The sequence below is a fragment of the Haemorhous mexicanus genome, chromosome 22, assembly GCF_027477595.1.
Source record: "Haemorhous mexicanus isolate bHaeMex1 chromosome 22, bHaeMex1.pri, whole genome shotgun sequence".
Lineage (NCBI taxonomy): Eukaryota > Metazoa > Chordata > Aves > Passeriformes > Fringillidae > Haemorhous > Haemorhous mexicanus.
Window position 1 is genome coordinate 6,168,677 of NC_082362.1, and position 25,075 is coordinate 6,193,751.

The 25,075-nt window shown below is 59.8% G+C and overlaps 1 protein-coding gene across 1 annotated transcript; it reads right to left on the reverse strand.

Annotated features, from left to right (window-relative positions):
* Positions 1–435: 435 nt before the first annotated feature.
* TMEM132E (transmembrane protein 132E) lies at positions 436–23,506 on the reverse strand. Its single transcript, XM_059866148.1, has 9 exons — positions 23,391–23,506; positions 11,764–12,655; positions 10,801–10,941; positions 7,203–7,395; positions 6,804–6,947; positions 3,058–3,263; positions 2,208–2,487; positions 1,939–2,130; positions 436–1,499 (listed from the first exon to the last, which is right to left on the reverse strand). The coding sequence occupies exons 1-9, from the start codon at positions 23,461–23,463 to the stop codon at positions 471–473; spliced, it is 3,150 nt and encodes a 1,049-aa protein (XP_059722131.1). The 5' UTR covers positions 23,464–23,506; the 3' UTR covers positions 436–470.
* Positions 23,507–25,075: the final 1,569 nt, after the last annotated feature.

Sequence of the window (25,075 nt, forward strand, 5' to 3'; positions counted from 1 at the left end):
GGGGCGACCCAGCACTCACCTCCAAAATTGTGCAACTGAGTGCAGCAAAGGCTGGGGGAGACCCTTGGGGAGCCCTCCCCCACCACCTCCCTGCTGAGCTCCGGGGGAAATCGGGATCTCCCCCTTCTCCCAGCCCCTTCCCGGCAGGACCCCCAGCCTCCTCCTGCCCGGGCCACACGCACACCCTGAGCTGTGACCCCATCCCCTCATCCCCTCTGCCCTGTGGGCGGCTGGGGGGCCACGCTGTGCTGCTGCTCCCCTGGGACACCCGCTGGGGAAAGGGCAAGAACTGAAACAAGGCCCCCCCCGGAGGTGCCTTTGGACGGGGTGAGGACGTGAGATGTGCGGAAGAAGGAGCCGAAGGTGCGTCCGGCCCCGGGGAAGCGTGGTGGCGTGGCGTGGCACGGCGTGGCGTGGCGTGGCACAGCGTGGCGGCCCCTCCCTCCCGCCCCGTCCCCGCTGCCCCTGCGTTAAGCGATCTCCTTGATCCTGCGGATGTAGTTGTGGAGCTCCTCGGGGTCCTGCAGCCCCATGTCCTGGCACACCCATTCCAAGTCCTCCTCATCGGCGATGGGGATGGAGTTGTAGGCCAGCTCGTCCGAGGGCATGGTGGCGAAGGTGGTGAACTTCACCCGCTTCCGTTTGGAGGTGGGTGAGTTGAGTGGGTCCTCGCTCTGGTCCCGCGTGGAGCCCCCCGAGGAGCCGTCCCCGCGCCCGTGCACCTGGCTCTGCACGCTGGTCTGCGAGCTCCCGCTGCTGTGGTGGTCCCCGTGGCAGCAGGTCTGCACGTTTTCCAGCGGGTTCCCCGGGCTCTCGGGCTGCGGGGAGAGGTCATTGTGAGCCCTCAAGGGCTGCCCGTTGCCCAGAAAGACCCAGTGGTGGGAGTGGTCCATGTTGGTCTGGCCTTCCGGCGGGATGCGCTTGTGCCGGTACTTCAGCACAAAGACGATGCAGTTGATGAGGAAGACCAAGATGGCCAGGCAGAAGACGCCCAGCAGGGCGTACATCCCGATCTCCAGGTCCGTCAGCCCCCGCGTCACCTGCACGAAGCCGGTGGGGATGGTGGGGAAGTCCTCGGTGGGGTGAGACGCGCTGGACATCCGGCTGTCCTGGCTCGGGTCCGCTTTCCTGTCCACCTCTGCCCGCAGGGTGGTGCTGGCCCCAGCCTCCCCCAGCCCCGGCCTGCTGGACACGTGGTCGTAGTCGTAGGTGGGGTCCTCCTCGGAGCCGAAGTGCACGCGCACCGTGGCCAAGGCCGTGGAGAGGACGCTCTTGCGCTTGGTCTTCTGGCAGCTCTCGCAGATGACCAGCTCCACCCGCAGCAGCTCCCCCGCGCCCTCGCTCTCCGCCACCACCAAGGGGAACGCCCGGTCCTGGGTCACCGTCACCACCTTCTCGTCCAGGCTGCTCACCACCAGGTTGTAGTCCTTGGGGTCGTACAGGGACAGGGGGGCCGTGGTGCCGTCGCTGTAGGAAATCCACAGGCTCAGCAGCGCTTCCTGCGGGACCAACACAGGCACCGGTTGCCCAGCAGGAGGCCAGTCCCACCCCTTTGTCCATCCCCCATCCACCTCTCCGTCCAATCCGCCCTTTATCCCTCCATAATCCATCTTGTTCCAACCATTCCCTGTTTTTTCTCCTCAGCCTATTCTTTCCACCTTCCCTGTGCTTGCCCGGGCTCTACCCAAGTTCCAGATGTGGCTACCAGAGCCAGGCCAGGAGCTGTAGAGGATTCCATCCCTCCTCTTTGTCCCCACGGTTGTGTCCTGTCCCCTGGCTTGGATCACAGGTCTCCGTGAAGGTTTCTGGGGTGTTTTGGGGTCACCAGGGTGCCATGAGGACAGTGGGTGCTGTGAGGGCTGGAGTGTGGGCAGGATTTGGGAGGAGGGGGCTGCACCCTAAGTTCCCCCCCAAGCCAGGGTGCCTCCCCGGCCTCACCTGCTTGAAGAAGCTCAGGGTTTGCTGCACGGACGTGCGGGCGATGATGGTGTGGCTGTTGCCAGGGCTGGGGTGGAGGGACAGCGAGAGGCTGGAGACCACCTGGGCCTTCAGGTCCGTGATGCTGACCTTCTCCTCCGCCACCGTCACCAGCGTCTCGCCCAGCACCGCCTCCACCAGCGGGGACACCACCTGCAGGGGACAGGGTTCCTGTCACCGCCTGCCAGCCCAGCCAGGCTGGCAGAGGTGGGAAAGGTGGCCAGGGATACCTTGAAGAGGGTGGTCCCTGGCTCCCGCCCTGCCAGTGTGGAGCTGTCCACCATGTGGGCCACCCGCGGGTCGTCCACGCGCATGAAGTCGCTGACCAGGTCAGTGACCTCCACCAGCCAGTCCGGGCCCAGCATGGTGACCACCTGGCCCGTGCCCTCGGCCGCCGTGGTGTGGAACTGGGTGAAGACCTGCAGCGTGGAGTGCTGGTACTGCAGGGCACAGCCCCGGCTCTGCTTCCGCTCATCCTCATCTTCCTCGTGCTCGCTGTCCCGCACCGACCTGCGGGATGGATGGACGGGCAGATGGACAGGGCAGAGGGTGGGAAGTGCTGCCAAACTCCCCCCACCATGGCTCCTCAGGCCCTCCCAGGAAAGGTGGTCAATGAGGAAAAAACAAGATGTCACCAAAAATGGTGGCTCCTGGGCAAAAGATGCCTGCTGTCCATGAGGGATTCAGGGGATTTAGCAGGAGATGGTAATAGCAGGGTCACCAGCATCTCTGCCCACTCAACAAATGAGAGGACAAGGTATCTCTGCTTGGGATGGACACCTGGAGGTCTCTAGACCTCAAAAAAGGGACTTGGGAGCTTGGCTGTTCCCAGTTTCATCCACAGAACTTTTGACCACTGCCGAGGAGGGATGTTCTCCACCAGCCTCACTGTGAAATTTATTCCTTCCCCCTAACCTGTGTCCATGACCTCTCCCCTTTCCACCCAAGACCCCTGAGATGCCCCTGTCCCCACCACCTTTAAAACCTCCTCATGAAATAACTGAGCAAGACAATTAACCCATGACCACCACCTCCACCTCGCCTTCTCCAGGCCGGCCAGTGCGGCTCCTCAGCACCCACCTCCTGTCCGGCAGGATGGGCACCCTCCAGCCCTTGACCTGGCTCAGCCGGGCGTCCGAGAGCTCGATGTGCAGGGGCAGTTTGGGCACCCACACCGTCATCTCCAGCGGGGCCGACAGGTGCTCGTAGGTGAAGGTGACCCGGGCGCTCATGGAGCCCCGCGACTCCTTCCCGCTGACGAAGACGTAGTCGCAGCTGCTGGAAACCTGTGGGACAAGAGAGGGTGGGGATGGTCCTGTAGGCACGGCAGAGATGCTGGCAGGAGGCTGGAAGAGCAGAATGTCACCCGGCATGAATCCAGTTCATGCCCCTGGAGCAGAGATGATCCCTCCTCCCAGAGATCCTGCTCAGAGGGAGGTCCACACCCTGTGTCCACCATGCAAAGTGTGCCCTGACCCAGATGCTCCTGAGATACAGATCCACACCTCATGTCCACCATGCAAAGTGTGCCCTGACCCAGGTCCTCCTGAGGCACAGATCCACAGATCCATGTCCACCCAAAGCATCCCTTGGCCCAGGTCCTCCTGAGGCACAGATCCACATCTCGTGACCACCATAAAAGATGTCTCCTGACTCAGGTCCCCCAGCCAGCCCTCACTCTCTCTCACCTCACCAAGAACCTCCACTTGGTGCCTCAGTTTCTCTTTGGCCTCCACACTGAATCATTCCTGAGCTAGAGGCACCCATGGGTGCTTCACAGGGGCTGCAAATTGCTCAACCTGGAATTTTGCCCCAAAATCTCCTCCAGAGGAGGCAGCAAACACAGACCCCTCTCATTCCTGTCCCCACTGGTGTCTTGTTCCCATCCCTCCTGCTCACTCTAGAGCAGGATTTCTGTGGTTTGAATGAATCCTTCTGAACCTCTTCTCACTCCTCCTCTTTTAATTCCCACTTATTTAAATACCTTTGGTGAAATTTGCTATAAAACAAATCCATCCTGCAGGGAGGTCACTCAATACCACCACCTGAGCCAACAAAGGAGCTCAGGGGACACCAGGCCAGCATCTCCCAGGGTTTGAGCTCAGCTCACCAGCCAGCAGCTCCTTCCCAGCCAGAGTGGCAGAGGACAACCAGAAGGGCACTCCAACCTCTGATCTGCAGCAGCCCCATGGTCCAACCCCCTGTCAGGAATTGCATCTGATTTGTTGGATGCTGGAGAAGAGCAGAACCCGTTGGCTCAGCCAGCAGCACTGAGCACCTGAAGAGCACAGAAGAGCTGATCTCCAGCAGTCAGGAATCCCTGGATTCTCTGATGGCTGATAAAGGGCTGAGGCCAGGCTGCAGGTGACAGCAGCTGACAGTGGTGGTGACAGCATCCCTGTCTATCTCCCAGCCTATTCCTTGAGAACCTCTGGGCAACCAGATGCAGGAACTTTGCATTTCTAAGCCCACAGCAGGGTTTGACTTCTACAACAGCTCCAGGAGCTCAGTGCACGGTGTCCATGGTCCCCTGGGGCTGGTGGAGGAGGCAGAGCTCCTGGGGACATCCCTGAGCCCAGGAGGGAAGGACGATGCAGGAGGGTTTGTTCCTTGTCTTCCTATCCGAGGTACCAGCTCAGCAAGTCTGACAAGACAATCTCATCCGTGGAGAGGCAGAGCCTGAATAAAGATGAGCTCCCAGGTGAATCCTGCAGCAGAGGATCTCTGAATATTGTGCCATTTATCACAATAAACACGATGGGCTCTGCTTGCTTTACCTCGGCTAATAAACCCCCCGGCACCTCCTTCTGGGCACCACTTGCTCTGCACCCGGGAGGGGGTTGAAACTATGACAACAAAAAATCCCTGCACACCAGGCCTGTCCCGAAGATGGAGTGACTGCAGATTAGCTCGGAAATGAAGCTTGTTCGGGGAAACTTCCCGGATTTACAGCCAGGTGTCAGGAACAGAGAGGCTGAGGGCTGCCTGGGCTCCCAGCCAAGGCGCTGCTGCCTCTGCTGCTGTGGCCAGGAGTTCCCGGCTTGGCACGGGGACAGGCGTGGGATCAAGGGGACATGTGTTCTCCAAAGCCCCCAGGAGTGGGGAGAGCCACCATGGTGCTGGTGGTGGCTGTGGGTGAGCAAGGTCCCTGAGGATTGGTCCCATTGAGCTTCTGGGGGTTTCTCCAGGGAATGTGGAATATGGGGTTCTCAGAAGGGTCACACACAGGTGAGGCTGAGCATCTCCCACTCCCTGTGTGACCCTCCACAGCCCACAAGGTCACCACCCATTTTAAAAATGGGGGGTGATTTCTACACTCCCCTGAGTAGTGATGTCCTCCTGTACAACTTTGTCACCACAGAAGGGGACGAGCATGACAACTCCCACTCATTCTCTCCCACCACATCCTTCAGAGCCACTTCCACACCAAGCCCAGGACAAATTCCACGTTACACAAGAGAGCAACCACCAGGGAGTCACCCCAGAGTGGGGAGAGGCAGCTCCCCAGCCCGCCCTCACGTTAAATTATTTACAGTAACAGATAGCACATCCCACTCCGTAAGCTGTGATTTATGGAGCAGGTTTAGAGCCCTGACACCGCAATCATACTCCCCGATCTCAGCAGGTAACTGAGAGCTCCCTCGGAAATGAAGCTCCAACACAAACACCAAATAACTCAGCAAGAAATTGCGCAGGGCTGCGAGCGGGATGAGAGCCGGGGCCGGAGGGCTGCTCCCTGCATCATTCATCCCAGCTCCTGGGCATGTGCCTGCTCCCCCCAGGCCTGGGGACAGAGTGTCAATAGATTTATGAGCAGAAAGGCAGCACATTAAACAGTTTAAGTGTCTTGGAGTCCATCCTGAAGTGTATTATTGCTCCAGTGTTTTATCACGCTGGGGAGGACTGGGCTCCATAAATTAGAGCCGGTCCTGTAAATCCCACGGATGTGAGTTTTAGTCAAGAACTTGGGTAAGCACTTTGTGGCACTGGATGTCCCCCATGGAGAGCAAATCCCAGCAGGGACAGAGCTCTGCCATCACCCCTGTGGCAAAGAGAACAAGGGGATACAGCCTCCTGGAGAATCCAGACCCCTTCCCTGCCTCTGCCCAACGCAGCAGAGCATGGAAAGGCAGAGCTGGCTGGGTGCATGCAGGGAGAGGGGTGGGAGGTGTTCAGGAGAAGGGAATGATGTCTGGGGGTGGATGGATGGATGGAAATGGCGGCAGAGTGACACGGGCAGGTGGGCAGATGGATTTATTCAGGGATGGAAAAATGTATATGGATGAACAGGACTGGTGATGGAAAATTGGAGGGTTCGAGGATCAGGGGCTGCCTCGGGGCAGGGAGACTTTGGCACAGGCCCCATCAGCACCTCTCCCACCTGGATCTTCCCCCTCAGCTCCCGTTTTCCCTCCATCATTCCCATCTCACCAATCCCTTGATCCAATCAGGACACCAATGTCACTCCAAGGCCTGAGTGCCAGCGCTGATGGGAACGTGCAGCTCAGCCCACAGTGACAATATTTCCCCTTATCAGCACTAACTGTTGTGATAACCCACAGTCATTGCTGCTGCCTGCTGCCAGAGTGGGAGCATCCCATGGCCTCTCCAGGGACAGTGACAAAGTGCCTTGTCCTCCCAGCAGGCCCCAGGGAGAAGCTTGCACAGACTGGAGCCACCAAGAGGTTGACACTTGGTTTGGGTGGGCTTGTGAGCCAATCAGCTCAGCCACCAGCCCCACCCCAGGGCGCTGTTGGGGTCAGCACTCCTGGAAGAACCCCAGCCACTCACGAGGGTCACAAGACCCCCCCATTCCCCACACCCACCTTGATGATGTCCTCGTTGTTGGACTTGCACTCCACCATGGCCGAGACATCCACGATGACGCCGCTGAGCTCGATGGCAATGACCTTCACGGGAATGGCCACCGTGCGCCCCGTCAGGATGGCTGTGTTGATGATCTCTGTGTCCTGGGGGTGGCATGGAGAGGGCACCATCGTGTTAGAAGGCAGAGAAGGACCTGGGTGTGCGTGGGATGGAGGGATGGAGGGAGGGAGGGAGGGATGGATGGATGGATGGATGGATGGATGGATGGATGGAGGGAGGGAGGGAGGGATGGAGGGAGGGATGGATGGATGGAGAGGTGCTATAGGGTAGGTGGTCCATCCCTCAGGGGGTGCCAGCCCCTCAAAACAGATAACAACTGAGAGCAGGAACCTGCTCACCATGGCCAGGGGCACGATGGCCCTGATGTCCCTCTGGATGACCGTCAGCTCCGTGACCACCTTCTCCAGGTCGGGCGGGGGGTTGCGGCCCCGGTAGTCGATGTGCCACATGATGCGGCGCGTCACCGACTGGCTCGTGAAGTTCTCCATCTCGAAATCCAGCTGCATGATCTCAGACGAAGAGTCCCCATCCCTGGGCAGGGGCACAGGAGGAGGGGACATGGTGAGGTGGCTGTCCCAGGTCCCACAGACGCCCTGGGATAAGCACCATGCCACCATAGTCCCCAGCAGGTGTCCTTGGTGTCCCCAAGCTGCCAAGGACAGTTGGTGCCACCCAAAAGCAGCAGCCCTGACCCCACCTCTGCAGAGGCTGCTCTGACGGGATCCTGCAGATTCTCACGGGAATCTTCCCGGTGGGAGAGAGAAATGTTTTTCACCACCTCCCCCAGCAGGACCAAAACCTCATCAGCTCTGTCAGGGCTGCTGGGTGACATCAGAGGGTGGGCGTGTGGCCATGGTCTCGGGGGACAGTGGGTGGCTGCAGGTGCTGGCCTTGTCTCCCTGACTCCATCTTCCCAGCAGTGTGGATGGATTTACTGCTCCTGCCTGGACACTCATGTCCCACAGGTCAGATCCCGAGTGTCCCACACCCAGAGCACTCAGGAATGACAAACAAGTGTCAACACATGAGCTCAGCCCAAGCTGGTGACTTTACAGGCCTTTCCAAGGGGATCCCACAGGGAAACTGAGTCACAGGAGAGTTTCAAGCCCACACAGCAGGTGGGACAGCACTGAGCTGGGACATGGGACAGGGCTGTCCCCAGCCTGTGAGGACAGGGGAGAACAGCCTGGGACCATCAGCTCAGCAAACACACACAGATTAATGCCAGGGCTGAGGACAGCAGGACATGGAACTAAAGGACAGGGTGGACACCACCTCTGGGGTGTCCCCAAGGCAGGACATCATGGCTTGGACACAAACCCACAGCTGCAACATAAATTATTCCTACACCCCATCCCTACAAATCAAGCCTTCCCAGACCTGATCCCGCCCTCCCAGCTCTGCAAATCCTGGGAGTGACACAGGGCTCAACCTGCCCCAAGTCAAACTTCACTGCTCCCCAAAAGTTGAACAGCCCCAGAGGAAACCCCAGAGCCCCCACAAACCACAGCACTGGTAAAAGCCCCCCAGAGCCAGCGAGGAGGGGAGGAGAAGTGAAATTCCAGTGGGAGGGAAGCCAGGACTGGCTCCAGTTCCATCTCAGTGCAGCAGCAATTGAGAAGGTCCCATCGATCTGGGGATGCAGGGCACAGCTGGGTTTCTCTCTAATCAATATCTAGTGAGTGACAGGGAGCAGGGAGAGAGCAGAGAAAGAAGCTGGAGCTGCTCCAGGCCACGGCAAGCCCTGATCCCTGCTCCCTTCTCCCTCATCCCACAGCAGCTGTGAAGGGCTTTGCAGTGGAGCAGATCCACAGGGGCTGGTGGGGTCTTGCTCTGCCCCAAGGCAGCTCTGGGGTTCAGGAGGACTCATCAAAGGCCACAGGGTTTAAAAAGCAGATTTGGCTGCTTTCCCAATGCCAGGAGTACCAAACCCAGCTGGGAAGAGGCAGGTCCAAAGGCAAAGCAGAGCCAGAGGTGGTGTGGCAATGGGACTCCTCGCTGTGGGGTGCCCCAAGGTGTCCCAGGAGCACTGCCAGGCCCAGCCACCACCCTCTGCCCTCCCCCAGCACCACCTGCTCCAAACAGACAGGAGCCAGGCTGCCATCATTGGGGGAACAACTCAGGATGCATCTGCTGGGCTGTAAAACACCCCAAAGTGGCCATTCTGACCCCAAAGCTCAGGGCTCGCAGCCCCTCCCTGCACAGCCAGCGCTGCCAAAAGCCCCCAGGGCTCCAGAGAAGCAACTCCTCTGTTTGCACAGCCTGGAGGGCAACACGGCTTGGAGTCATTCATCCTCTCCATTCCGTTAATATTTGATGGAGTTGTTTGTCTAAAAGGTGATTGTAATCACTTGAAATTCCTCCCCCGCCTCTAACCTTTGCAGGCTGATTGGAAGCGGTGCTGGCAGCGGGAGAGGGGGAAGGGGGAGAGGATCCTACTGCTGGCAGCTCTGCTCTGGGTGCCGTGGGGTGGCCATGGATGGGACAGGAGGCTGGTGGCCCTGGGGACACTCCTGAATCAGCCATGGGGCCGTGGATGCTTTTCCTGCCTAGGGTGAGGGTTACACCTAGGGTTATCATCTCAGAAACCACAAAGCCCAGAGCTCCAGGCACACTGCAGCTGCCAAAGGCATCCCAAGGGGAACTCAAAACTGCCACGACATGCCTTTCTCCACGGCTTTTTCCTTGGAAACAGCCCTGGCCCAAGGCTGCCTTTACTGACAGGGGTTAGGGTTAGGGTTATACCTAGGGTTAGGATTTTGAAACCACAAAGCCCAGAGCTCTACAGCTGCAAAAGGCATCCCAAGGGAAGCACAAAAGTGCCACAACATGCCTGCCTCCACAGCTTTTTCCTTGGAACCAGCCCTGGCCCAAGGCTGCCTTTGCTGACTGGGGTTAAGGTTAGGGTTATACCTAGGGTTAGGGTTAGAGTTAGGGTTAGGGTTTTGAAACCACAAAGCCCAGAGCTCCAGGCACACTGCAGCTGCCAAAGCCATCCCAAGGGAAACAAAATGCTGCCACATCATGCCTTCCTCCATGGCTTTTTCCTTGGGAACAACCCTGGCTGGTTTCGATGCTGGGGGTGCAGTTTGGAAGCAGCGGGATGGGGTGAAGGAAAATCTGCTCTGCTGGTAAGAAAGGGGTTCTGCAGGGCTTTGGAGGTCACACCAGGGTAGGCAGAGCTGAGGGGATCTTTCTCCAAGAGACTGGCCCCAGATTAGCTCAGTTTTGGGGTGGAGGACAGAGATGTGGGGAGATTTCCGTGGCAGAGGACAGGAATGGCGTGAGCACATCCTGTTGCTTTCACCCAGCTCCTGGAGACACTTGTGTCCCTTTCTCCAAGGCGCAGTGACAGAGACATCAGTGCTGTTTTCCAGCACTTCAGAATCTTTCCTGCTGCTGTTTTTGACCCCATGCCCTCACATGCCATGTTCTGCCAGTCTCACATCTCCCCTTCAGGCTGAGAACCCTCTGAGGTCTCAACTTGGCTTTGTGGGTCCTTTCTCCTTCAGATCATTCTCAGTTCCATCTCCAGGGCTCTCCTCAGCTGCTCTTTCCCAGCCTTTCCCAGAGCCTCAGGAATGTGTGAGCAGGGCAGAACTGCCTGTCTCAGGGGCTGACTTGGATCCTGCTCCCCAGCCAACACTCATCCATCACTTTAGAGCTCAGATGGGACCTTGCCTTTCTCCCCTTCCTTCCCAGAGGAGACACCAGGATAGACAGCAAAGAGCTGCTGCTTCTCACAGCATTAAAACCTAATAACAAAACTAAAATTCTTCCATCCCAGTCTAAGGAATCCTCTATAGCTTCACAACTCAGCCCTGAAATCCTCATTTTCCCCTGCCAGCACCCAGGTGGCACTGCAGCCACCCAGGGACAACTGCTCCAGGCCCAATCCCAGCACTCCCCCGGCATTCCCAGAGGTGCAGCCCTTACCTGGGCCCAGCCCCATCCACCCTGGACACGTCGACGGTGGCAGTGGAGTGTTTGCCTCCCGTCAGCAGCTCCGAGCTCACCAGCCACTGCCCGCTCCTGGACTTGGTGCTGAGCAGGTTCACACCTTTCTTGGCCTTCACCCTGCAGAGAGCAAGTCAGGGATGGATCCTCACCCTCAGGCACTCCTGGATCCCCTGGGATACCCTGCCATGGCACAGGTGGAGTTTTTTCCCTGATCCCTTCAGGCTGTAGGAAGCATCACCCAGGCTGGCAGCAACAGCCCATTCCAGCTCCTCTTTCATGGCATTGTGTCCCTTCAATCACTGCTCCAGCAGGATTTCAGACCCCCAGCCCCAGTGCTGACTCCAGGCATTGGGCACCCCTGGCATGAAGGTCAGGGGAGCCTGGAGCAGCACATCCCCCATTGCAGGGGCTCCCTGCTGGTCCAGAGGCCATAGGAACACTTGCAAGTGCCCTTTGAAGAGGTGTGGCCAGGGCTTGTGTCCCCATCTTTAGGGACACGCAGCGATGGGGGTCCCCCTTGCACACCTGCCCACACTGGGGTTCTCAGCACCTCCTGCCCACCACCCCATTCTGCTCCCACCTGGCTCTGGGGCAGGAGGAGGGGATATGGGGGGCCCCCCTCAGTCCACAGCAGCCCCAAGGCCATACCACACCTTGTCCCCAAAGTGGCTGGGAATAAACCCAGAGCTGCTGGCAGGATCCCAGTGCAACTGGGAACACTGGGAGAGCAAAGGCAGCAGTGCACAGAGCCAGTGTAGAGATGTCCTGCATGGACAGCCCTTCCCTTTCCTGCAGGAAGATCCCACTGCAAACCCACATTCCAGATATTCCAGACCCGCTCCAGCCTCCAGCAGATCCTACAAACACCACACCCTCCCACAGCTGCTTTTCCACACTCACCCCTTGGCAAAAGGAGCGGGAACAGCCCCGGTGCCTCACCTGAGGGTGAAGTGCTCCACCGTGGAGTTGGACATCAGGTAGAGGAGGATGCTCAGCACCTCCCCCGGCTTCAGGGGCTTGTCGGGCAGGCGGATGAAGACGTTTCCATCCAGGTGATGCTCCTGCAGGGCGGGCCCGGGCGGGGGCTGCAGGAGGCTGACGCTGCCGATGCGCAGCAGCGGGTGCTGCGTGGGACCCTCGGTGCGAGCACCCCCGGCCCCGCGGCGAGCGGCCGCGTCCCCGAGGCACTGCCCGGCGCTGTCGGGAGCGTGCAGGGTGTAGTACAGCTCGGCCTGCTGGCTCTCCCCCTCCAGGGCTTCAGGACTCTTCCTCCTGCCCAGCGGCACGGCTGAGGGGCCGAACCAGGCGTGGGGCAGCTCGGCCTGCACCAGGCACATGGCCAGGCTGCCCCGCAGCCGGCACGAGCTCTTGAGCTCGCGGGCGTCGCGGAAGGCGTGGAGCCGCACGCAGGGCAGGCGGTCCGTCACGTCGAAGTCATCCCAATCCCGGCCGGCCACGTAGAAGAGCACTTGGACCACGGGCTGGCTGGCCACCAGCCGGGGCTGGACGATGAAGGCGCGCACCTTCCAGTTGACGGTGAGGCGGTCGGGCACCTCCAGGGTGCTGGAGGGCTGCAGGTGCTCCTTGGGCAGCACCAGCCCCGTGCTGAAGGGCCCCAGGGTGACGTTGAGGACGGGCAGCTCCTTGGTCTGGAAGACGACGAAGGGCTCGGAGCGCTGCAGAGGGGCGCTGCCGTTGCCCGCCGGGCTGGCTCCCAGCTCCTTGAGGAAGAAGGCCAGGCGGGTGTTGGACAGGCGGTAGCTGACGGGCAGCAGGATGGCACCAGGGGGCTCGGCGGGCTCGGGGCTGGGGGCTGGGCCCTTGGCGTGGGCTGCAGAGGGGAGGGAGAGTGCTGGTTAGCATGGGCATCCCCTCTGGAACAGCTCCTGAGCAGGGAATGCTGAGCCAGGCACGAGCAGAGCGAGGAGGAGTTGGAGTTTCAGCCCTCAAACCTCTGAGGAGGGCAGCAAGAGCCTGACTGGGTTTCTGTGCCACAAACCAAAAATGCAGAAGATCACGGGCGCTCAAGCAGGATTGTGCCTCCTGACGGGTGGCAGCTGCCTCACCAATGCCACACTCATGGGATGGGGTGTCCAGGGTGTGCTGAAGCCACCTCCAGCCTCGTGTTGTCCCTGGGGAGCCCAAAGCACGGGTCACCCTCCCCAGAACTGCCTGAACCAGCACAAACCCTTCCACAGAAACAGGGCTGGCTTCATCCCAGCTCCTCCCTGCTTCCTGAGGCACAGATGCTGAGTTTCTCCAGAGGCTCACAACCAAAAGTTACATCCAGGTTAATTTTTGGCTGGCAGATCCCACCATGTATTTATTATTATCATCAAGGCTTTCCTTCTCCTTCCAGCTCCTAGATCTTCCAGGGAAGGTGGCTAAATCAGCCCTCAGATCTGCTCTGTCCCCACAACTGCCTTAAGATTGGTGTCACAGCCAGTCTGTCACCTGCCACCCACCCAGGGATGTCACCCACATTCTGCTGTCCCCATGTGATAAACCTGTCCCAGACCAAATTATCCTAGACCTGGTGGAAAGGTGACACAGATTATGTTGGTGCCACTTTGTGCAAACCCCAGCAGCACCCAGGACCCTTCAAAACTCCCCTTTTGTCCTTCATTTTGATCAATTTTGCCTTAATAAAATAACTCCACGGCTGGCAGAGCAGGGAACCCCTGCCAGCCGAGGGGCAGAGCTGCCCGAGCCCCTCGGAATGATCTGGTTACAGCACTCCAAGCAGAGGGAAAACCCATGGAAATCTTCCTGGGAAAGGCGGCCGGCGCCCGGCACGCGTTGTGCTGGCAGCTGCGGGAGCCTGGAAGACATCTCAAGGTCTTTGCCTTCTCCAGCGGCTGCCAGGAATTCCCAAGAGAGCTGGATCCCCCCCGCTCCCCTCGGCTCCCCGCATCCCCCGCTCCCGGCGCTGATTGCAGCCGCTCCCAAGCGGCTCCCGAGCAGCAGAGCCCAAATTACCGGTGTCAAACGGCGAGGAAAGGTGTGGATGTGACGGCTCCGCTCCCGGCAATCACTCAGTCCCCCTTCCCCACAGGACCCGGAGGAATTTTCCAGCCGTGAAAAGTGGCCCCAGCCGCTTTCCTCGGGGCTCAAGGGATGCAGGAACCCCCGGCCCAGCCGGGGAGGTCTCTGCTGCGGGGCACAGGGGGGTTAAGCAGCTTAGAGGGCTCATAAAAGGATTAGCACTGGATACGGGACAGGCAGAATCCGCATCCCGGGATGGGAGCTGTCCCGAGCCAAGCAGAGAATTCCCCCGGGCTGTGGGAATGCTGGGGATGCGCTGCCACAGCTCCAGCCCCTGCCACCCCATCCCACTTGCTCTGCCTGTTTTCCCATCTCCCGGAGAGCCAGGAGCTGCAGGAGAGGTGTTAAACGCTGGGAAGCTCCCCTGGGTGTCCCTGTGCTCAGTGACACCAGCACTGCTCCAGAACCAGCAGCTTTCCTCCCTCGGGATTCATGGAAGTTGTTTTCTGCTGTGAAGGGTGAAGGTTTGCATCCTCCTGCCATCCCCAACAGGTGGAAAAGGGGATTTTTTTCCAAGGCCTGAGATTATTTGAGGAAAAGGATCCAGCAGCTGGAGCGACACGAGCTGGACCCACTTGGGTACAAGGAAAAGGGCTTTGCTCAACCCACAGATTTCAGCCCTTCAAAACCTCCAGGGCTCACAGCAGGATCAGGACATTTCACAGGGAAACCCACCCAAATCCCACCCAGCTCACTGCCCAGCACAGCCCCAAGCAGAATCCAGCCTTGAGGGGCTGCAGAATTTCTGGTGTCACCCTTGAGCAGGGGACAAGGGAAGCTCTGTGCCACCCTGGTGAGCACCCAGTGCCTGCAGTGAGGGGCACCCTCTGTCACCCATCCTCTGTCACAGGGTTTGGGTGCGATTTGGCCCCTCCAGCACCCAGCTCCTCCCTCCCTGCGTGGGGATTCTCAGCTGGATAATCAGGGCTGGGTGTAGCAGGACGAGGAAAGCGCCTCCCAAACTCGTTTTGGTGCCACAATGGGGACACGCAGGGTGGCCCTGTCACCGAGCCCTGTGCCCCGGCTGTGCCAGCTGGGGCGGGGACGGGGACAGGGACAGAGCCAGGCTGGGCTGGAGATTAATGGCATGGCCATGATTAGTTGAGCTCCGGCGGATTGGCGGCACCCAGGGAAGCGATTTCCTTCCCAGACAAAATGCATTTAAATGATGCTCTAATCTGTAGCCGCGAGGGGACGGGAGCGGCGCCTCCCTTCCCTGGCCCTAAACTAATCCTGCCAGGACCGGGTCTAACCCAGGCTGGAATTACAGGGACGGGAGGGAAGGAGAAGGGAGGCAGGAGGTGCGTGGAGTTGCGGGTGCGAGAAAGAGGGAATAGGGATAAATAAAACAGGAGGGAGAATAAAGGATGGATGGGGGTCATAAATGGCTGGACAGCAAGAGAACAGGTCCAGGATGGGGGAAAAGAGGGGAAGGAAGGGAAGGAAGGGAAGGACCCAACAACTCAAGAGATGGCAGAAGGGTGCCTGGAAGGAGACAGGAAGGATGGACAGACAGCCCAGCTCAGCAGACTGCAGTCCCCACACCACTGTCCCCAGCCCCTGTCCTTCTTCCTTGTCACCCCCAGGAGGGGAGGTGGCCTCACGTCCCCCTCTGGCCGGGTCTGGGCGACCAAAGGGTTAAGCCCTGCCGGCTGGCTCTGCTCTGCAGCCCTGCTGCCGCTGTGGTGAGCGGGATTTGCAGCACCTGACCTGCATTCCGGGTTTATTGGGCCGGCACTGAGGGGCCCATATGGCCCTTCCAGCCCGGCAGCTCAGCACGGGCAGCCAGAGCACAGCTCTCCGTGCCTGGCCACATCCCCACTGGCCCGGGGACTTCCCGAGCCCCCCGGGCTGAGGAGCCACCCCCAGCCCCACGGCGGGACGGGGTGGGACTCCCGTGTGTCCCCTGGGGAAGCTGAGGTGACCTGCCCAGATGTAAACACACAACTGGTGACCCCTTTGTGGAGCCCCACATCTGCCCGGCCAGATGTGCCCCAGACATGGGGCCAGATGGGCCGAGCTGCTCTGCCTGCCCGGGAGGGCACGTGGGGACAGTGGCAGCGCCCTCCAGCCCTGCCTTAAATCCCAGACCTGGAAAAAACAGCACCAAAAGCCCCTGCACACCCTCCCAACATCGGGCAGGCGGATGCCCCATGAAAATAAATTCATCCTCATGTTTTGCCAGTCCTGGGGAAGAGCTCGGAGCAAACCCAAACTCCTGCAGGGGATGGGAGGTGACAGCACCACGTGAGGTGGCAAAGCCACCCCAGCAGAACCTGGTTGGGCTTTTAGGGAAAATCCAGGATGACATCATCATCATCATCATCATCATCATCCCCACTCCTGATGCAGGGGATGCTGGGCTCAGCCAGCCTGGTGGAGAGGAGCCTGATGGACAGACTGGATGGAGCCACCAGCTCAGCCACCTTGCCGTCCTGCCCTGAATCCCCAGAAAATGGGGCATGGGCAGAGCCTCCCCATCCTGCTGCCTCCATCCCTGCTCTTCTAGGGCTGGAGACCCTCCTCCTCCTCCTCCTCCTCCTCCTCCTCTTGTTCCCCTGCTCCAGAACCAGCAGCTTAGCCCAGCCCAGCTGTCGGCCCTCGGGATCACTGCAGCCACGCTCCAGGGGGGAATCTTGATCCTGGCTTATCCCCTGGGCCACAGCGGGGGCTCCCGGGGCTATATCCCCACTTATGGGGGGAAAGCACACAGGGAAAGCCCTGGAGAGGAGGGAGGGGAGGTTTGAGGTCAGCCCAGGAGGGTTCAAAGCTCCCTGGATGTTAATGGGTGGCACTGGGGGCTTGGAGGATCGATGGATGAATGCAGCTCCAAGGAATGTGGGGCTCCAGGCCCAGCTCTCACAGCTCCTGCCAGGTTCCCACGGTGGTCCCAGCTGGAACAAGGCAGGAGAGATGTCCCTAAAGCAGTGACTTGAGCTGCCATAGTGACAAAGCCACCCCAAATGCCCAGGGAGGGATGGAGGGGCTGTCACTGTCCCTGCCAGAGGGCTCCACCCCAGCTCCCACCCTGGCTCAGGGTTCTTCTGGAGGGGTTTTGGTGCCCACCAGTCCCCAGTACCACCAGTGCTCCTTATCCCCAGCTCCAGTGCCATTCCAAGGTGACAATTTTAGCCCTGAGCAGGGTGATGATGGCAGGACACACCCAGAGGAGTCAGTGGGGTGACGGATCCTCCCAAAACCCTGAGCACCAGAAGCCCCCAAAGAGGACACCCAGCCTGGCTATTCCCCACGGGACACCAGCATGGACCTTTCACTTCCCTTTGCTTCCACCCCATTGCCCTGAGCATCCTGTGGATCCCAGGCCCAGCCCCAAAATCTGCTGGTTCAGGCTTTGCCACAGCATCCATCGGGACCACACACGAAGGGAAAACAGGGCTGACAGCAGCCCCAAATACCTGGGATGTGCCACATCTGGAGCTTCTAGATATGCCCCACACCTGGAGCTCCCACAGCTGGAGCTGGTCCCAGGGAAGGGTCAGGCTCAGACATCTCCCTACCTGTCCTGGGAATCCCTTCCCTCCTCATCCCACAGCATCGACCCTGCCGCCCCCACTCCCAGTGGGGTCAGCACCTCAAACACCCTAAAAAGCAACAAAAGGGGAGAAAAGAATCCTCCAGGCCTCCACTAAATCTCAGCCAGCCCCAACACGTGCCCCTCTCCACTCCACATCCCAGAGTGAAGCAAAAAAAAGAGCCAAGAATTAAATACAAAGCAAAAGCAGAAAATACAGAGAGACCCCTCATGGAAACCTCCAAAACATTCCCTCCAGGCAGAGCCTTGGAAATTGGTTTTGGTGACATAAATGACAACAAGCTCCCCCTTCCCTCTGATGCATCCAGAGCCTCCATCTCCAGTCCCAGCTAATTGGAACTCAATTAAGTGAATAATTGTTACAAATGTGGAATCACCTTCCCTTGGCGTGCGGCGGGGAGAGCGTGGGAAGAGCAGGAAGCAGGGATGCTCCTGGAACTGTCCAGGAGCCAGGGCAGGGATGAGCTGGGAATTCCCATGGCTCTGAGGCTAAACTGCTTCCCAAAATCAGCCTGGGGTTGGAATTGAGTGGGAGCTGGATGGGATTGGAGTTCTGGGATTGGAGTTCTGGGATTGGAGTCCTGGGAGCAGCAGGAGTGGATTCTCTAACACAGGGCTGTGCCTGGTGGGCTTTTCTTGTAGATCCCTGAGATTTCTCCCTCTCCAAAAAGTCCAACCTGGCTCTTCCATCAACAGGAGCAATAAAATCCAGTAACAGTGGTGGGACATATCCTGAGATTTTTTTGGGGGGAGAAGCAGCATGGAACAAAAGGGAACCATTCCAGCAGTGCCGAGGGCTGTGCTTCCCCCAGGAAATTAATAAAAGGGAATAAACAAAACAGGGAAGGAAAAAACCAACAAACCAGAGACCTAAAGGAATAAATAAATATGGCCTAAATGGGATGTGCCGTGCAGAGGCACAGCCTGCCATAAATTCCTGGAGCCAGCAAGGCTTTTACACAGCAGCTACTTTAGAGCAATTTCCACAAATCACACAAGGGACAGGCTGGGGGACAGGGAGGAGAAAGCCTTTCCAGAGGAGGGAGGAAAAAGAAGAAATTAATTAAAAAGGGGAGGATAAAAAAAGGAGAGGGAAGTGGCTGATTATGAATGTCCAAAAAGGAATGGGAGGGGAAATACCCCGGGATTAACGGGGCAGCCCCAGAATGTTCTGTGGGGCTGCTGGGCTGGGGGAGCCCCACGCCGGGAGCAGCCCAGGTGGCTTCTCCTAAAAACCACCCTGGGGAGCCAGAAATGGGAATCAGGGACAGCAGCTCTCAAGGGACAAACCCCCAACAGCCCAGTGTGGAGACAGAGGCACTGCAGGCACACCCCCAAGGCCACGTGTCCTGCTCGGATCACCCCATCCCCTCTCCATCCCTTGCCAGCAGGGCCAGGAGCAGGAACATCCCCCCAGCACCCTCTGAGCACTGAATTTGTCCCCAGGCTGCCCTCCCCAGCACTCCAGGCTGTGCCCAGCAACCCCTTCCAGAAGGATTCTGTGCCAGCTCCCTCCTTTCCCTCTGGTGGCGCGTGGTGGAGCCGGATTCAATTCCAGAGGATTTTCCAAGGGAAATCCAGCCTCAGATCTCAGGTTTGGGGTCCAACATCAGCCCCAGACCCCCAAAAGCAGGGCTGGAAGCTGGTACCAGCTCAAACACAGCTGGAATTCATCCCCTTCCCTGGCTCCAGGAGAGGAGCTGATCCCGCAGCCGCACCGAGCTGGCAGCAGCAGGGATTGCATTTCCAACCTGATTTATCCTCCACAGCAAAAACCACAGCTTCTCCTTAAAGGAAAAATAAATGAAAAATTAATTCATTCTCATGTTTTGCCAGTCCTGGGGAAGAGCTCGGAGCAAACCCAAACTCCTGCAGGGGATGGGAGGTGACAGCACCACGTGAGGTGGCAAAGCCACCCCAGCAGCACCTGGTTGGGCTTTTAGGGAAAATCCAGGATGAGAAATATTATCCAGGTGGTGGGAAAATGCTCACCAGAAGGTGACAGTGGCTTCAGAAGACTGAATTGGCCTTGCTGGTGCTGTCCTCCCCAAGGCCAGGGCAGAGGTGAGGGGGGATGAGGGACATGAGACAGGCCAGGAGCAGCAACAGGTCAGGGAGCAGCTCAAGGAGAAGGGAGAGGCACATCCTGAGGAACAACCTCTGCATGCCAGCTCTGGGGTGCTGGTGGCACAGGTGACAGCCCAGAAATCCCCCTGCCCAGCTGGTGCCTCCCCAAACGTGGCTGGAGGAGCCCAGAGCTCCCAAATTCCACTTAGGGGAGCTCCAGCCTCCTTTTCCCAGGGGAATGAGCAGCAGGACTGCCTCACTCCAGCCCACTGAACCATTTCTCCTTCTGCCACCACCACCTCCAGGGGAGGTCTCATCCCCAGAGCCACCCCTGGTGTCCCCAACCTCAATCCCACGTGTCCCACCCCAGGAGCAGCCACTTCCCTGCCTGCCTGCCCGGGGGCTGCTCGTTAGCAGAGCCAAGTATTTAATAAAAAAAGATTCTGATTAGATTAGCAAGAGTGACCTTTTCCAGATGGATGGGACGCTCCTGTGGTGGCAGTGACGGGTGCCACGCGGGAGGGGACACCCAGCAGCTCCCACACACCCAACATTATTTTGGCCAGGCAATGCAGGAGCCAAAACAATCAGGTGGTGCTGTCTAAGCAGCCCTTCCCTCCCCCACCATCCCCCAGGGTGATGCCACTTCCCCCTGACTCCCTCCACAAGAGGCTCTGGAGCTGGGATGTGCTGAAGGAATGTTTGGGATGCTCTGCAGGGATCCTCAGTTTTCCCTTTTTTTGGTCTTTTTTAGGACGCTGAGGAGCTGGAGAAGGACCTCAGCAGCTGGAGTGGTTTAAATAATAGCACTTCAAAAAAAAAAAATTCTCAAGGAAATAGCCTGGTTTTCAAAAGGCCTGAGCAATCCCCATCCCCTGCCTCAGTTTCCCCCAAAAGGACAGGTCTGGATGAGGACCAAACCCTGTGGCTTCTGCTCCCCAAAATCATTGCTCAAAGGATCTCCCTCAGCCTTTTCCCTTCCCTCAAAATCACCAAGAGGGCAAAAGGGAGAGAAGAAAAGACAATTTCCCAGGGGTGTGCCCAGCCTCACCCCCCTAAATCCCAGCATTTAGGATTTCAGGTATTGGGGTTTGGGGGAGCTGGAGTGGGTTTTGGGGTCCCAAAGGGGCACTTCAGAGCCAAAATCCAAAAGGAATATCCCTTTCCTGTGGCACCAAAGGTAAAACTCGTGCCAGCTTTAACCCAGCTCAGAGGCCGGGTCCTCCCTCCTTACCCACCTGCCAAAAATCCTATCGCCCTTCCCTGCTCCTGGCAATGCTCAGCTGCTCCGAGCCCATCCCAAAAGCCGGCCTGGGGGCTGCAAACCCCGGGCGGGGGTCCCGGGGCGCATTCCCGGTGTTCCCTGAGCCCAGGCTGGTGTAGGTTCCCGGTTCCCGGCAAGTTATGGCACATCTCCACCTGCTGGTGCGAGAGCCCCGGAGCTGGAGCCGCTCACAGGGACGGGCACGGGGCACGGGGTGTGTCCCCCGCTGGCTGTGGGGGGTCCGGGCTGGACCCCCCGGCAGGGATGGAGCCCTGGAGCACCATCCTCCTCCTCCAGGATCCCACTGGCCGGGGGTGGGGGGCAGCCAGGGATGGAAACACGGGGAGGGCAGCACAGCCCAGCAGTGGGATGGGATGGGGGATCCAGCCCAGGACCCCAAACCTGCCGGAATGCTGGCACAGGATCACCCCAGCAGAGCCTCCAGGCTCGTTTGGGAGCAGGGAAACTGAGGCACGCTGCAGGGAGCTGAGGGAGGATGCAGAGAACAGGTTCAACCCTACAGACAGCTGAAATCACCCCATAAACCCATCAATCCCCCGTGCTGCATCCCAACAGGTCCCAACACAACTGCACCGAGCAGACACCACCAGCATCCATGCTCCACACGTCCATCTGTCCATCCTGCCACCCTGGGGCCACCCCAACCCAGAGATGCCAAAAAAAACCCCCAAAATCCCATTTCTGGAAGCAGCTGATCCGGGGCCTCGGCCAAGCAGCTCCCGGGGAGCGCAGCGGGAGCGAGGCTGGCACAGAGGCTGCTCTTAAATAAAAAACAAGGGGAAAAGGGAAAAAGGGAGTGAAATCCTGCGAGCAGGAGAGGCAGGCACTGCTTCACCGCGGGCTGACCCCGCCGCTAGCCCGAGCCATTTGGAAGGAGCTCTGGAGAATCGGGAGCTCTCGGCCGCTTTTTCCGCCTCCCTCCGAGACCTTTATTTGTCCACGAAAGGCCAGAGAGGGCAGCTGAGTGTCCTGGAAGGGGAATAAAAACTCCTGGCTGAGGTTTCCCTTCCCATAGGCACAGGCAGCACAGCCAGCCCTGGCACGGGCCACTACGGGCCACTCTCGCCCACCTCCCAGTGGTACCAGGGACCCCCCAGTGACGGGGACATCGCATCCCCCAGCCCAGGGGACACGTCCAGGCCTGACCCTGTGGGTCTGTGGGGTCCCAGCAGCCTTGGGGGATCAGAAACCCCCAGGAGGGGATGGGGAGCAGGGGGCACGTTCAGCCCCTGCAGCAGAGGCCGTTCCCCGTGGATCACATTCCTACAGGGATGCTTCCCACAGCCCAGGCAGACAGCTGGATCTGATCCAGGGCAATGGGGCAGGAGGAGATCCTGCTTCTCTCCAGGCTGCCAGACCCCTGAGCTGGTGCTCCCAACGAGCTGTGCCAGCAAAGCCTGCCCAGGGAGCACCCCAGGAACAGGCTGAGGTGGGGACAGGGAGCTCTGCCACCCCCGAGGATGCTACGGAAAGTTGTGGCTTCATAGCCTGGAGCATCCCTGCTCCTCCGCTGGGCTCTGAATTTCCAGGGTGGAAAACCCCTTCCAGCCCCCATCAATGCTCCCAACATCCCCCTCCTCATTATTTCAGCCCTCCTCAAGCTCCTCCAAGACCCTCAGGTGCTGCAGTTGCTGGGAGAGCCCTGCCTGAGCCCCCAGAGTGCCTGGCCGTGGGCTGCTGGTGTGACACAGAGCCAGGCACGGTCCAGGGATCCCTGCAGCTCCTGGAGGGATCACTTGAGCCAGACAGTGTCCCCAGGACACCCCGAGCCCGAGGCCAGGGCCAGGTGTCCCCCCAGACTGCAAACAGCCCCCGCTTTCTGCTTGGCCAGGCTGGGGAAAGCGGCTTCAGCCGGGGCTCGATTTTAAATGGAAAGCACCCACAAAAATCATTCCTGGAAACCAGCCCCGTGTCCCTCGGGGTGTGTGACCCCTCGCTGGCCCCGCTGGCCCATCACAGCCCCCAGCAGCAGGTGCTGTCACCGGGGCAGGCCGGGATGCCACCGCAGCCCGGCGGTGGCACGGCAGCGCTTGGGATGCCACTCAGAGCGAGGGGGTGCAGGGCCCCTGAGCCCCACGGGTGGGAGAAGGAGGGAGGGGGATGCCAGGGGCTGCACCCCCACCCCAAATCGCTGCCACCTGGGCAGAGCCTGCCCAGCAACTCGGCGTGGAGCGGGGAAGTGTCTGGGTGGGGGTCAGGGGGATCAGCGAGTGGATAATAGCGGATAAACCCCTGATCCTGCCGCTAAAGCAGCTCTGCATTAAGGAGACAAGATTCGGGAGGGGGGTCAGGGGACACCCCCTCGCCTCGTGTGTCCCCCTGCCACCCTGCTGGCAGCCCAGGCTCAGCCCAGCCCGCTGCCAGCTCTCACAAGCACAAGCTGTCATTTTGTTAAGCCAGGAATAAACTCTAATCTTCACCCATTTGGCTTTGGGGGGGCACGGAGGGAGCCAGGGAGGGGTGGCCGTGGGAGGGGGGAGCCAGGCAGGCACGGAGGGGCCGGGGGTGCCCCGGGGGGGGCAGATGGTGCAGAGCCCCGTATTGCAGGCATGTATAACATAGAGATGTATTTGTAAATATTGCCCCCTCCCCATCTCCCCCGGTGCCAGCACTTACCGGGGAGCAGCAGGGAGCACAGGCAGCAGAGCAGCGCTGCCGGTCCGGGCAGCATCTTCTCCAGAGAGGCCATTGCAAGGTGGGGGACAGCCAGAAAAAGCGAGGGGGGAAGAAAAAAACCCGAGGCACCCCAGCGGCGAAAAAAAAAATTAAAAAAAAATAAATAAATAAAAGGAATCCAAACCAAGCACCGAAAAACCCGCAGAAATCCCCCTAAATCCAACCACGTGCGAGCCGGGAGCAGCAGCCAACGGCGGAATTTGGGGAGGGGGGGGAACCGGGTCAGACTGGGGGGGCTCGGCTTTGCCCCCCCCAGCTCAGCGAGCAGAGCGCCCCATCTCCGGTCCCCCACCCCTCCCCACCCCGCACCCCAAAGCTGCCGCAACCCCCCCCCAGTGCCTGCAGGGCGGCCGGGGGAGCGCCCAGCTGGCGGGGGAGGGTCCCCCTCCTCTTCCTCCTCCTCCTCTTCCTCCTCAGGAGCCGCGAGCGGGGGGAGCAGAGCACGTGGAACCCCCTCCCGGAGGCAAAAGCAGCCCCGATGTGCTGATGGAGGATGATGCTGCAGGGTTCGGGTCGCCAGCCCCCCCTGCACGAGAAGAAAAATCAGAATTCCAAGCGCTTTTCTTCCAAAGGGGGGAAAAAATAATTGGGGGGGTGGGAGGGGAGGAAGCAAAAAAAAAAAAAAAAAAGCGGAATTAACGCGCTCCCCCCGAGGAAAAAGATAAACAGGCCAAAAAAAAAAAAAAAAAACCAACCAAAAAACAAGAAAACAAGAAGAACGTAACACAAAAACCACAACCCAGAGCCGGGTGAATAATTAATCCCAGGCAGATGCGATTAATCGGCGGCAGGAGCAGCTCGGCGGCGGAGTCCCCGCATCCGAAGGCAAAGTTTGGGGGGGTGGGGGGACACCCCGGGGCTCGGCGCTGGCAGCGGGGGGACCCCGCCAGGACCGCTCCAAGGAGGGGGTCCCCGCCTCCCCCGCCTTAAAGAGGGGGTGCCCCCCCCGCTGCTCGCAGGTGGAGGCAGACAGGGGGTGCCGGGGGCTCGGGCAGTGGAGGGGGGCTCTGCCGCGGCCCCCCCAGCCTGTGCCGGGCCGGGCTGGGCGCTCCGGTGCCCGCTCGCCCGGCCCGAGCCGCATCGGGCTCCGCTGGGTGCCAGAGAGCGGCAGGGGGAGGCGCCTTCCTCCTCCTCCTCCTCCTCCTCCTCCTCCACTCCCTCCTCCTCCTCCTCCTCCCTCTCCTCGCAGCCCCCACCTCCCGCTCCCCGAGCGCCCCCGGGGGTGCCCGGCCCTGCCCCGGGGTGGTGAAAATTGGGGGGTTCCGAGCCCTCCTGGGCAAGGTGAGTGTGGGGAGGAGCAGCCGGGCTTGGCCGCTTGTGGCCACTCTGGCGGCCCCCGAGTCACACCTGTCGCGTGTGTCCCCCCCCCCGAGTCACACCTGCGGCGTGTGTCCCCCCCCACCGTGCCACACCTGCGGCGTGTGTCCCCCCTGTGTCATCCGGGGGGATCAGCCCTGTCACCCCCTCCTGGCTGTGCACATGGGCTGGGTGTATTGGGGACCCCCTGTGGCCCCCTGGGGGGGGGGATCTCTCACCCCGTCCCTTCCTTGTGCCCTCCACACCCTGGCACATCCCGGGATTGCTCCTACAGGGCCTGGAGATGCTCCCAGCAAGGCTGGGGAGGG